The following is a 14,193-nucleotide window of genomic DNA, read 5'->3' as shown; positions in this document are numbered from 1 at the left end:
TTATGTACTACATAACATTCAATGTGGGTGAATCTCACTGACAGTGTTGAATGAAAAAGGCAAACTATAATATACACACAACTTAATATTTCTTTCCATTTTTAAACAATGTAAATGAATTCTGTGTGTTTGGGGATATATATGTCTGTATTAATGTATACATGAGTGAGAATAAATACTAAACTTGGGATAGTGGTTGTCTCTAGAGGATGAGGGGGTAGGGGGATAGCATGGGTTGGGAGGATGAGGAGAAACACAGAGGGCTTTGGTGTAAATGTTTCATTTCTTAAACAGAGATGAATACACAGGTGTTCATTTTATAGGCATGGGAAGAAGAAAAAAGTTAGTATTGTTTGGGGCAATTACTCTAGACCATGGCAAACATCTTACGCTTTGTAGACTGTACTGTCTCTGAGGAGTTTCTCTAGAGGAAACTTAACTCTGCCACTGTAGCACAAAAGCAGCCTTAGATAATATGAAAGCAGTTGAGCACGTTCCAATACAACTTACTTTTAAGAAACAGGCACAGGGCCTGCAGACTGTGGTCTGCTGACTTCTGCACTGAACCAGTGGTTCTTAAAATTGCTCCCCACCTCCTTCCCCATCTGCCCAGTGGCCTGTATCATGCCTCTATCTCTAATTGTTCATCACAGTTCACAAGAGACTGGAAAAGTTAGGATGAACAGTATTCTGGGGAAGGTCTTATGTGGAGTTGGGTCCGTTTCTCTTCCTGAAACCACAACTCTGAATTTTTTTTTTTTTTTTTTTTTTTTTTTTTTGAGACCGAGTCTCAGTCTGTCATCCAGGCTGGAGTGCAGTGGTGTGATCTCGGCACACTGCAATCTCTGCCTCCCGGGTTCAAGCGATTCTCCTGCCTCAGCCTCCCGAGTAACTGGTACTACAGGCACCCGCCACCACGCCCGGCTAATTTTTTTGTTTTTTTTAGTAGAGAAGGGGTTTCACCGTGTTAGCCAGGATGGTCTTGATCTCCTGACCTCATGATCTGGCCGCCTGGGCCTCCCAAAGTTCTGGGAGCGTGAACCACCGTACCCTGCCAACTCTGATCTTTATGACTGTCATCAACCTCAGTCATAACTGCCTAAATCAGCTGCATTTTTTTAAGCATTTCTTTTTCCTCTTTTTGTTAACAGAACTTAAGTTTTCACACTGTAATTCTAAGAAGCCAGCTTGTTGAGGGGAACCGTTGCAACATATTTCAGGGGTTCGCAGCCACATAGTTTCCAGGTGAACAGTGTGGGGGAGGGTCAGGAAGCAAAGTGGCCTTCTCTCACAGGCGTTGCCTTTGGTCCTAGGACGATTACATGGAAGCCCTGGCCAGGCTCCACCTCACGGTGACCAGGGCCTACAAAGTGAATACCGACATCAACTTCGAGGTGTTTATTCATAAAGTGGATGGTCTGTCAGATGACCACAAAATTGAAACCCAAAGAGATATTCACCAGCGGGCAAACGATGACCTTGCAGATGCTGGATTAGAAAAAATTCACCTCAGGTGAGAACAGAAACCCCTTAAGGATCCCAATAAAGGATGAAAGAAAGCCAGTTTGCGGTTCGGAGTCACCATGATTGGCTTGGCATGGGCAGTAATTTACCTTCTTTACCCTGTTTCACGCTGTAGACGGGTAGGATTGGGGAAAACGAGCTTTGCATGTGCTAATGCTAATCTTTAGTGAAAGCAGTGTTTTTTTGTTTTTTAACAAATGGTCAAAGCTAAGGTTCTCCCCTCACATGAAAAACACATTATAGAAAACCCATGAATATAATTCTAGTAGTTAGTTGATGCTAAAGTTTACAGTTCTCGATAAAGATATTATCTGTAATTATAAGTAAAGGAGTAGTCTGAAAACAATCCAAATAGGAATCTTCACAAAGGAAAACAATGTCTCTGTCATTTTTTGTGAGGTAGTACATGCATCATTCATTTTGTAAATTGGGAAATGGAAAAAAAATTTGCTTCAATATCAAGAATAGAAGTTACTAATGGGACAACCTAAGAGGCTTGTGTAAAGATGATCTGGCATGGATTGTCCTGCAGAATATCAGGAAGCTGGGATGGACACAGATTGCTGCGGTTTTAAGCTTGCCAGTCGGCAGATGAGAATAGGCACAGCTCGGGCTTTTTGGGAGGTGGGGAGGAATGGCTTGCTTTTTGCCGAGGTCACTGTAAACTCTGAGGAGGGCTGGACTTTATGTGTTAGGACTATAGATACAGAAGGCAGATGACCGGTGTATTGACATAGCCTAAGCAGCCTGTTCCTCATTCAAAGGGAAAACATGATGAAATACCGTTTCCTCTTTCAGCTTTTATCTGACAAGCATATATGATCATTCAATATTTGAAGCTTTTAGCAAAGTGGTTCAGAAACTGATTCCACAACTCCCAACTCTGGAGAATTTGCTGAACATCTTTATCTCAGTAAGTAAATAATATGCTCCTGTTTGAGTCACTTGTAGAATTTGAAAATAGCATTGCAAGAGTGAAAAAGATCTTATTTCCAACTGCTCCTATAGCATTTCAAGGTCATTTGAGTGTTAAAGATTACTCCTACGTGTTGTATTAGGTCCTTTAAAATTTAACTCCCGGCCCAGCTTGGTGGCTCACGCCCCACTTTGGGAGGTTGAGGCGGTACGATGGCTTGAGGCCAGGAGTTTAGGACCAGCCTAAGTAACATAGTGAGATCCTGTCTCTACAAAAAAAAAAAAAAAAAAGTAAAAACTAGCCAGGTGTGATAGCACATGCCTGTAGTCCCAGCTACTTGGAAGGCTGTGGTGGAAGGAGTACTTGAGCCCAGGTGTTTGAGGCTGAAGTGAGCCATGATGATGCCACTGCACTCCAGCCTGGGCATCAGAGCGAGAACTTGTCTCTAAAAATAAAAAAATAAAAAAATAAAAATAAAATGTACTCAAATGCATTCCTGCACTTCAATGGTATAACTGGAGTGCTTATTCAAGTTATAGGCAATCATTCAATATTAATAGAGCCCCACCAGAGGTAGGGTATGTAAAGCTTGGTTTTATTGGTAAGACGCAGACGGTTGAATAGCTTTTTATAAGTTTAACACGCTGTGAATGATGTGCTGAATGAACCCTACACACTACCAGCTCCAGGTAGGCTCTGCTGAGTTGAATGGAGGCAGACCTGTTGGTTGTACTCACGTTTACTCTATCACTACACAATTTTGAGTGTGTTTGTTTAGTGTTTCTAAGCTTATTTTGAAATTTACAGTCAGTAAAAGTATTTTTACTTGGCCTTTTCCTAACTGCAGGTATACATCTCTGTTAGGAAATATTGCCCAATTTGATTACCTAAAATAAATAATTTGTGATAATTCAAACTCTTTTATTTCTTTTCTTTTTTTTGGGATAGAGTTTCGCTCTTGTCGCCCAGGCTGGAGTGCAGGGGCGCCATCTTGGCTCACTGCAACCTCCGCCTCCCGGGTTCAAGTAATACTCTTGCCTCAGCCTCCCAAGTAGCTAGGATTACAGGCATGCACCACCATGCCTGGCTAATTTTGTATTTTTAGGAGAAACAGGTTTCTCCCTGTTGGTCAGGCTGGTTTCAAACTCCTGACCTCAGGTGATCTGCCTGCCTCGGCCTCCAAAAGTGCTGGGATTACAGGCGTGAGCCACCGCGCCCAGCCTCTACTTTTTATTCTTATGCAAGTCCAGTATAAAGAAGTTTATGACAGTGAAGTTTAAATTGTAATAAAATGGTACAATTTAAATTTTTGTAACTTGAGTTTTGCTCATTTGTATTTTACATTGAGAATGGCATTCAATTTTGTGTAGTTATGACATGGTCTGAAGTTGGCTGTTGCTTTAAGGCAGCATTTTTTTTTTTTATTTCAGAATTCTGGAATTGAAAAGGCATTTCTGTTTGATGTGGTCAGTAAAATTTATATTGCAACTGATAGTACTCCAGTGGATATGCAAACCTATGAGCTCTGCTGTGATATGATAGATGTGGTTATTGACATCTCTTGTATTTATGGGTAAGTACAACATTCTTTAAGGCCACAATCAAGCCATCCTTCCTTCATGACCTTTCAGGCATTTTGCATTTACATTTACTTACTTGAGTTTAACATTTTTGTCTTAAATGACTGAAATCTATATATAAATATACCATTTAGCATGCAATAATAACAGTTGTTGAGCAAATGCCAGGCATTATGCTAATAATCTTATTGCATGCTTTGTATTATTTATTTTATTTTTTTAGCAATAAGGTGTCCCTGTGTTGTCCAGGATAGATCACTCCTGGGCTCAAATGATCCCCCCACCTCAACCTCTCGAGTAGCTGGGATTATAGGTATGAGCCACTGTGCCCAGGTTATCATTTAATTCTCAACTATTCTATGTGGCAAGAATTACATTTGACCCTTGAACAACACAGGGGTTGGGGTACCAACCCTTTGAACAGTCAAAAAGCCGCGTATATTTCCCCCCCGACAAATTTAGCTATTAATACTAATAGTCTACTGTTGACTGGAAGCCTTACTGATAACATGAATCGTTGATTAACATACATTTTGTATATTATGTATTATGTACTGTATTCTTAACAATAAAGTGAGCTACAGAGAAGAAAATCAAGAAAAGTATAAGGAAGAATATATTTACTATTTATTAAATGAAAGTGAGTCATCATAAAGGTCTTCATCCTCATTGTCTTCACATTGAGTAGGCTGAGGAGGAGGAAGAGAAGGGGTTGATGTTGCTGTCTTAGGAGTGGCAGAAGCTGAAGTAATTCCACGGATAAGTGGATTTAGGAAGTTCACATCAGTGTTGTTTAAGGTCAACTGTACTGTATTCACTTTACAGATGAAAAAACTGAGATTCAGAGTGGTTACATTTCCTACCCTTGCTCACACTATCAGTAAGGACTGGAAATAGAATTTGAATTCAGATCTGATTCCTGATCCTCTGCTGAAAAAAATTTGTTAACTTATCATTCTTAGAAAACAGAACTTTCGGCCGGGCGCGGTGGCTCAAGGCTGTAATCCCAGCACTTTGGGAGGCTGAGACGGGTGGATCACGAGGTCAGGAGATCGAGACCATCCTGGCTAACACGGTGAAACCCCGTCTCTACTAAAAAATACAAAAAACTAGCCGGGCGAGGTGGTGGGCGCCTGTAGTCCCAGCTACTCGGGAGGCTGAGGCAGGAGAATGGCGTGAACCCGGGAGGCGGAGCTTGTAGTGAGCTGAGATCCGGCCACTGCACTCCAGCCTGGGCAACAGAGCCAGACTCCGTCTCAAAAAAAAAAAAAGAAAACAGAAACTTTCTATACACTTAATATAAATTAACAAGGAGTGGGGGAAACTGATTATGTTACCTGATGTAGAAACAATTCTACATAATTATAAATGTGCTGAACAGGTGGTGTACAGACTGAGTGGGTGTGAACTAGTTGTTCATCTTATTAAGATGTTAAGGTGTTGCTATCTGTATTGTATCTGACATCCTCATCTAATTGATGAGGTAAAACTTCTGCTCATCTTCCTCTTTACTCACTTCCCGTGACCTGCCTTACACAGCTTGACACTCTGCCTCTTTCGTCAGCTTTTGTGAGAGTCTAGTCTCCATTTCTCTCTTCCACTACTTAAAAATCCTTTGCCCACTCAGCTCAGATTCTCTCTGTTAACTGTTACACACACACACACACACACACATACGGAAAAGGATACTTACAGGATTGTAGTGAGGATGAACTATCATTAGGCTCATAACGTGCCTTCACCTGGTAGACCCTGGATAAATGTAGCTGCCATAATTTATTATTACTGTTATTATTAAATGCTGACATCTGGCTTTAGAAATAGACCTTATTGCCCAAGATTACTGCCCTGAAGCATTCTATTATTTTTAAACCGTTTAAGTGGATGACCTTGAAATAGTCATGGAAGATGAATGCACCCTGATTACAGTGCAGACTGCCATGGTAATCAAGTACAATGAACAACACAATTAATCTGGCACATGCTTAACAATGTGCATGATCATTATTGTGCCATATGGTCATTAGATGTAAGTGGTAAGTTGTTCATGTAAATGATGTTAATCAGAGTTACTTTTACCCAGCTAAAACAAACATGGGTAGGGAGGGGTTAGAAGGAGGCAGCCTGGCTTTGCTGTCAGATTGGTTTTTCTGTGGTAGAGTACAGTTTTCTGAGAACCCACAGGATTCAGTAAGAACCAGTCTGGGTCACAGACGGTTTGTGGGCTCTGGGGTTTCCTCAGATTGTTTGCTAGAGCAGCAATAAGCCAGTCCTGTTAACCAGCAGGAGGCAGGGTTGTGTGCAGAGCCTGGGGCCCTCTTAGGCAATGAGGAAGCAGGTGGTCTTGTAACTGGAGGCCTTGCTGCCCCTCCCTAGCTGCCCAGTGGAGACCAGCAGGCCCTAGAATCAGGTGACCTGGTGCCTCAGGAATTTCTCAGCTGAGGCTGTGCCCCAGCTGGCAGCTCTGTGCTCGCGCATGCACACACACGCGCGCACGCACACACACACACACACACACGCACACACACGCACACATACGCACACATTTTAAAATATGTTCTATCTTCATGCGTTTTCATTGCTTATAGATGAAAAACTTGAGTAGTAAAACAGTTTTTGCAATTGCAGACCTCATCAATATCTACTTGTAATTTTTGGTGGAGTTTTTGTTTTTCTAATTTGTTTAACGTTTACCTTTTTCTGATTGTAAAAGTAATGCATGCTCATTGCAGAAAATACATAAAAGTCTAACGAATAAAATTAAAGTAGCCCATAATCTCACCACCTAGAGACAGTCAGTGTTTACATTATTTGTTCTTATTTCCATGCGTAATTTTTAGGATAATGAGATCACATTGTATGTAAAATTTCATATCCTTTTTTCATTTAACATTATCACCTAAGAATTTTCCTGTATTATTAAATGCTGCTAATAAACACAGTGTTTAATATCTATATAGTATTGTATTTACTTGGAAATTTTAAATGCCATTTTCTTCATTGGATAAAACATGTTAAATGTTTCAGTTTCTTGTTCTCAGAACATTACTTACAAGCAAGAGAGATTGAGCCTTAAAATATAGTAGCTAAAAGCAGTGCAATGGAAGTTAACGAATTTTGTTAAAGCATCTTTAACATTTAAAAAAAAAAAAAAAAAGAACTTCCACAATTTACTTTTTTTTTTTTTTTTTTTGAGATGGAGTTTCACTCTTGTTGCCCAAGCTGTAGTGCAATGGCGTGATCTCGGCTCACTGCAACCTCCGCCTTCTGGGTTCAAGCAATTCTCCCTCAGCCTCCCAAGTAGCTGAGATTACAGACATGCACCACCACGCCCAGCTAATTTTGTATTTTTAGTAGAGACAGAGTTTCTCCATGTGGGTCAGGCTGTTCTCGAACTCCCGACCTCAGGTGATCGCCTCAGCCTCCCAAAGTGCTGGGATTACAGGCATGAGCCACCACACCCAGCCTCACAATTTACTTTTAAGTGGCCATGTATATGGCAGTTTAAAATACTCTCAAAACTAAAAACCTACATTTCCTAAAAATATTCTTGTGCAATTCAGGCTTTTCATTAAATCTGGCTTGATACTCTACCCCCTTGTGTATTTACAGGATTAAAGCGTTAACTTTAAAATTAGCCATATCTAGGTTTGAGGTCCTGGCTTTACCCCTATCATCAACTTTGACCAAGTTATCTTATTTTCCTCTAGCCTCAGTTTCTTTAGAAACTTAGAGGATTCTAGGCTGGGCGCAGTGGCTCACGCCTGTAATCCCAGCACTTTGGGAGGCCAAGGCAGGAGGATCACAAGGTGAGGAGATCGAGACCATCCTGGTGAACACAGTGAAACCCTGTCTCTACTAAAAATACAAAAAAATTAGCTGGGTGTGGTGGCGGGCGCCTGTAGTCCCAGGTACTCAGGAGGCTGAAGCAGGAGAATGGTGTGAACCCGGGAGGCGGAGTTTGCAGTGAGCTGAGATCATGCCACTGCACTCCAGCCTGGGCAATAGAGCGAGACTCTGTCTCAACAACAACAAAAAAAAGAAAGAAACTTAGAGGATTCTTATAGCAGACAGAGGATAATGCATTTTGAGAACTAAGACTGGTTCATATCACATAGTAAATATTTAATAAGTGCTAGCTCTTAGTGAATGTGATAAGGTTTAACACAATTCCAATTAAGTCAAATTTCTGGTCAGTTATTCATAAATTTGGGGAGTAAAAATAAATCAGAAAATTTACATACAGTTTTAGGTAAGGGGGAAAAGGTTTAGGGAAGTGTCCTTTGCCTGTGAGGAAAGGATTCATAACTCTTTTATTACACAGGTATCTTCAGAAGGTGCAGTTTCAGTCATTAAAGCTGTAATAGTGTGTATTTTATGTTCTCAGCATTATGTGTAGTGCTATGTATGCATTATTTCATTTAATCTTCATTAGAAAACTTTGAAATAATTACTGTTAGTGTACATATGAGGAAATTGAGGCTCAAAGAAGTTATTCGACTTGTCCAAGCTCACATAGCTAGCAAATAAAAGAATTGAGATTCAAACTCAAGTCATTTGTGTTTACAGATCACACTTTTTCTTAAATAGACCTATATATCTTCTTTTTTTTTTTTTGAGACGGAGTCCTGCTCTGTCACCCAGGCTGGAGTGCAATGGTGGGATCTCGGCTATGTCTGCCTCCTGGGTTCAAGCGATTCTTCTGCCTCAGCCTCCCGAGTAGCTGGGACTGCAGGTGTGCGCCACCATGTGGTGCCTGGCTAATTCTTGTATTTTTAGTAGAGACGGGGTTTCACCCATATTGGCCAGGCCGGTCTTGAACTCCTGACCTTGTGATCTACCTGCCTCCCAAGTGTTAGGATTACAGGTGTGAGCCACTGTGCCTGGCCAAATAGACCTATATATCTTATTTAACTCTTTATTTTGAAAAAACGTTCAAACCTACAGAAAATATACAAGAGTAGTAAAATGAACTCCTGTACAACTCTTCACTAGGATTCATCAGTTTTTACCAATTTGCCATATTTGCTACATCTCTCTTTTTCTAATACATATTGTGTATCCATTTCTTTTCGGTAAACCATTTGAGAGTAAGTTGAACCAGTTCACAGTTCAGCAAATTTAGCATGGCTACATTATTATCTAATATATAGGCCGGGCGCGTGGCTCAAGCCTGTAATCCCAGAACTTTGGGAGGTCGAGACGGGCGGATCACGAGGTCAGGAGATCGAGACCATCCTGGCTAACATGGTGAAACCCTGTCTCTACTAAAAAAAAATACAAAAAACTAGCCGGGCGAGGTGGCGGGCGCCTGTAGTCCCAGCTACTCCGGAGGCTGAGGCAGGAGAATGGCGTAAACCCGGGAGCGGAGCTTGCAGTGAGCTGAGATCAGGCCACTGCACTCCAGCCCGGGTGACAGAGCAAGACTCCGTCTCAAAAATAAATAAATAAATAACCGGCCGGGCGCGGTGGCTCAAGCCTGTAATCCCAGCACTTTGGGAGGCCGAGACGGGCGGATCACGAGGTCAGGAGATCGAGACCATCCTGGCTAACACGGTGAAACCCTGTCTCTACTAAAAAAATACAAAAAACTAGCCGGGCGAGGTGGCGGGCGCCTGTAGTCCCAGCTACTCAGGAGGCTGAGGCAGGAGAATGGCGTAAACCCGGGAGGCGGAGCTTGCAGTGAGCTGAGATTCGGCCACTGCACTCCAGCCTGGGCAACAGAGCGAGACTCCGTCTCAAAAAAAAAAAAATTAAAAAAAAAAAATAAAAAAATAAATAATAATAATAATATATAGACCATATTCAGATTTTCCCAGTGGTCCCAATTCTATCTTTTATAGCAGTTTTTCCCAATTCAGGATCCAGTCTAGCACTTGGCTTTCAGGTCTCTTTAGACTCCTTGAATTTGGAACATATCTTCAGCCTTTCTTAGTCTTTCATCAGACCGTGCTTTTAACAGCCCGGCTATTCTAGATGAGAAAACAAGAAGCCCTTGGCCACGGAGGTGGGGAGAGCTAACCTCATCCTTCAACTGGCTTCTTCAGGTGCCTAGAGAGTGGCCCAGCTGCTGCAGATAGCCACTCATTGTCAGTAGGAAGTGACTGTTGAGGACTGTGTATGTTTCTGTGCCCGTGTGTTTCTGAGATCTTTTGCTGAAAGGCACTGCAAGTGTAAACAACTTACAATTATCACTTTTTGTGGCTTAAAGCCAGTCTCTGTCACTGGCTTAGTTTCTAGTTCTTTCTCAATGGTCACATATGTTTTGGTTTCTGTCCCCATTTAGTCTCAAAGAAGATGGAGCAGGAACCCCCTATGACAAGGAATCCACAGCCATCATAAAGCTTAATAATACAACCGTGCTTTATTTAAAAGAGGTGACAAAGTTCCTGGCTCTCGTTTGCTTTGTCAGAGAGGAAAGCTTTGAAAGAAAAGGTAACTTTTTGGTGTGATTTAAACGAAGCATTAAAAGAAGCATCAGACTGCTACTGCATGTATTGTTTGTTGAATGTGGGACAACAGCATGCCCCTCGAAACTTCCAGATGCCAGTCACAGGCCCCCTTGGCTGGGAGGCCAGAGCTGGGCGGGCTCCTGCCCACAGTGTCAGCTTCTGGGCCAGTGAACTGGCCTGCCCTCTAGTGGTGCATCTGCGATTGCAGCGAGGTGGAAGTGGAACCCCATGATCCTCCCAGGGGCCTTGGCATCTCTGCTAGGGGTAAGCTAGCTGGGGCATTGTTGCCAGGCAGTGAATGAAGTCTTTTACCAGGGAGCAGACTCCCAGCCTATATTGAGGGTGGAGGTCTCCACTTTGGTCCACACCTCTAGAAGGTCTTAGGTAACCGTGTGATCTTTTGTTCTTCCCGCGTAAAGGAGGGGACAACAGGTGGTTTGACTTCTGTTCAGCCTCAAAATACTTCTTAAATCTTCAGAACACAGGGATGGCATCATGATTCCGAAAAGGGAAGACCATGAATATACTTAACTACACCGAATATTTTTTTAGGATCAAATTCAGTTTTATTTTGAAACAAAAGCAATTAAACTAATTTCCCCCTTCTATAATATCTAAACAAAAGTTACTAACAAAAGTCCCTAGCTCACTGATGTGGCTAGGGACTTTTGTTAATAACAGGGTATGGTTTACTAATTTGTTGGGTTAAAAAAAAAATCTCCAACAAATAATTAGTTACATATCCTGAATATGTAATAGGAACATATCCTGAAATAGCCTTTTTCTCCTATATTATAAGCAATATAAATCCATTAAATTGAAAATGCTTTGAAAATTTAGGAAAGTATATAGAATAAAACCACGTATTTCACCATCTAGAGCTAAACCCATGTTAAATTTCTGGAATTTTGTTTCTTCCTTTCTCTCTTTTTTTTTGAGACAGGATCTCGCTCTGTTACTTAGGCTGGAGTGCAGTGGCACAGTCACGGCTTTCTGCAGCTTCGACCACCTGGGCCCAGGTGATCCTCCCACCTCATCCTCCCATGTAGCTAGGACCACAGGCACATGTCAACACACCTGGAATTTTTTTTTTTTTTTTTTTTTTGTAGAGATTGAGGTCTCACCATAATTCTCACCTAGGCTGGTCTCAAACTCCTCGGCTCAAGGGATCCTCCCACCTCGACATCCCAAAGTGCTGGGATTAAAGGAGTGAGCCACCACGTCCGGCTCTCTTCCTCTCTTATTTCCTCTCCCTCCTACCCTCGCTCCTTTTCTCCCTTCCTTCATTCCTTTTTTTCCTTCCTTCCAACAAAACTGGGGCCATATTGTCTAATATAGTTTTATATTCTACTATAGTTTTATATGTATTTCACTTATATATGTAATGACATTTTCCTAATTCATTGGCTATGAAAACATAATTTCGATTGTTTCTTTTTATCAGAAAAGTAATAGATTCTTTTAGAAAATTTAGAAATATTTAGCAAAAAAACAATAATTATCAGTGTTTCTCATTCAGGTAACATTTCCTATATACTTTTCCAGTCCTTTCTTGCATATGCATTTTCTAAAAGAACTATGATAGATTGCATGATGAATTCTACTTTATAACCTTCACTTAAATTATTACAGACATGTTTCCAATTCACTGTCTTTTTTTAACCACATCTTTTTTTTTTTTTTTTTTTGAGATGGAGTCTCGCTCTGTCCCCCAGGCTGGAGTGCAGTGATTCGATCTTGGCTCACTGCAAGCTCCGCCTCCCGGGTTCATGCCATTGTCCTGCCTCAGCCTCCTGAGTAGCTGGGACTACAGGCGCCCGCCACCACGCCCGGCTAATTTTTTGTATTTTTAGTAGAGACGGGGTTTCACCATGGTCTCAATCTCCTGACCTTGTGATCCGCCCGCCTCGGCCTCCCAAAGTGCTGGGATTACAGGCGTGAGCCACCGCGCCCGGCTTAACCACATCATTTTAATGATTGTATTAGATTCGTCTATTTTCAGACATCTATATTGTTTCTAGATTTTGATGTGATAAATAATACCATTATGACCTCCTTTGCACTAAATATTTATGTGCATCTTTGGTTGTTTCCTAAGGAAAAATTTCAAGTGGAATTACTTAGATCAAAAGGGTAGGCCCATTTTGGGGGCTTCTAATGCGTGTCACCAAAATGTTCTTCAGAAAGATTTTCCGGTTTTATGCTGCAAAGAGATTATGAATACTTATTTTGCTGTGTTCTTATCAATATTGGGTATTAGTATTTTTAAAAGTTGCTAATTGAAAGCTGGTATATTATGTGAATTTACATTTTCTTGCTGCTTAGTGATGTCCTGTATTTTTCCTGTTTGTACCATGACTGACCAAATTGCTTTTTGTGTCCTTTGGCCTCAAAACTTTAAATTAAATGGTGTTCATCTTTTACTCCTTATTTTCATCTTGCTAGAAACAGGAACAGATTATATAATAGATCATGGAATTTTAAAGATAGACAGGAATACACCTTGTTTCACCCTCTCATTTCACAGATGATTTTACTCAGGCCTAGAAAATATAAATGACTTTCTCTCAATATCACACCACCACTTTATGGCAGTCAGGGCTATAGGTTGCTGGCCTCAAGTGATCCTCCCTGCTCGGCCTCCCAAAGTACTGTGCTGTGCCTGGCCTCCTGGTGTGCTTGGTGCCTGGGTATTTTACTGTGCAGCGAGGGTTGAGAACTGAACCAGAGAAGGATGTGGGGCCTTATGAACTGTAGGTGGGGTGAAGAGAGTGTTTATTTTGTTTATGTCTCTGTTCACGTATTTTCAAAAGCTTTTCATGAGGGTTGAAATAGCAAACACTGTTTATGGATGTTTACTGTCTTTAAAAAGTCTCAGTTGTGAACTTTTACTTCTTAAAACTCCAAACACAGCAAGATTACTGTTACATTTTAAAATGTGCAAAGATATGTTAAGGTTTGTCAAGAACAATAGGGGCGGGTGCCAGTGGTTCATGCCTGTAATGCCCGCACTTTGGGAGGCCAAAGTGGAAGGATTGCTTGAGCCTAGGGGTTCAAGACCAGCCTGGGCACCATAGTGAGACCTCATCTCTAGAAAAAGTTAAAATATGAGGTGGAAGCATTGCTTGAGCCCAGGAGGTTGAGACTGCACTGAGCTGTGACCGAGCCTTGCACTCCCACCTGGGTGACAGAGTGAGACCCTGCCTCAAAAATAAGAACAATAGGATATGTCTGAAATTTCCCAAGTTGAGTATTTCATTGTACCCTTCTCATTGAGCCAAGTTCTTTTAGCTAAGCTTTTTAGGACACTTTGTTGCACATAAAAGCAGAGAATCTTGAGGCTCTCACATCTCATATTCCAATTGCCATTTAAAAATCGTTCATTTGCTCCCTTGTTTTTATTACTTTTCCCGTTGCTTGTGTCAGTGGTCTTTCCTTGAGGAAATTGACTGCTGGTTTTACTGCACTAGTGGTTCCCTATCTCTGCAGAAGCAGCAGAGGGCACTACTCAGAGGTTTTCCTGCTCCTGGAAACCGAGATGGTGCCCTCCTCTTGCAGTTAGTTGTATAACTAGTTTGAAGAATGTAATCCTTGGCTGGAATCCTAATTCTTCCTTTGGACGGGGCTCTAGAAGCATCCCCTGATAGATAGAAGTAATTGTTGGGCTAGTTATTTTAATAAATTTAAAGATAGTAAATAGAACTGACCACCTTATCCTAAT

General features: G+C 41.4%; 1 protein-coding gene across 1 annotated transcript in view; it reads left to right on the top strand.

Annotated features, from left to right (window-relative positions):
* RRAGD (Ras related GTP binding D) overlaps positions 1 to 14,193 on the top strand; it is a 45,673-nt gene that overhangs the window by 27,518 nt on the left and 3,962 nt on the right. Inside the window, exons 3-6 of the mRNA XM_025384126.1 lie at positions 1,314 to 1,513; positions 2,323 to 2,437; positions 3,871 to 4,013; positions 10,307 to 10,455. Of these exons, the coding sequence (XP_025239911.1) occupies positions 1,314 to 1,513; positions 2,323 to 2,437; positions 3,871 to 4,013; positions 10,307 to 10,455 (607 nt within the window). The remainder of the gene's footprint in view (positions 1 to 1,313; positions 1,514 to 2,322; positions 2,438 to 3,870; positions 4,014 to 10,306; positions 10,456 to 14,193) is intronic.

The sequence above is a fragment of the Theropithecus gelada genome, chromosome 4 (assembly GCF_003255815.1).
Source record: "Theropithecus gelada isolate Dixy chromosome 4, Tgel_1.0, whole genome shotgun sequence".
NCBI lineage: Eukaryota > Metazoa > Chordata > Mammalia > Primates > Cercopithecidae > Theropithecus > Theropithecus gelada.
The sequence above is the reverse complement of the archived record's forward strand: the minus strand, read 5'-3'. Positions and strand labels throughout refer to the sequence as shown.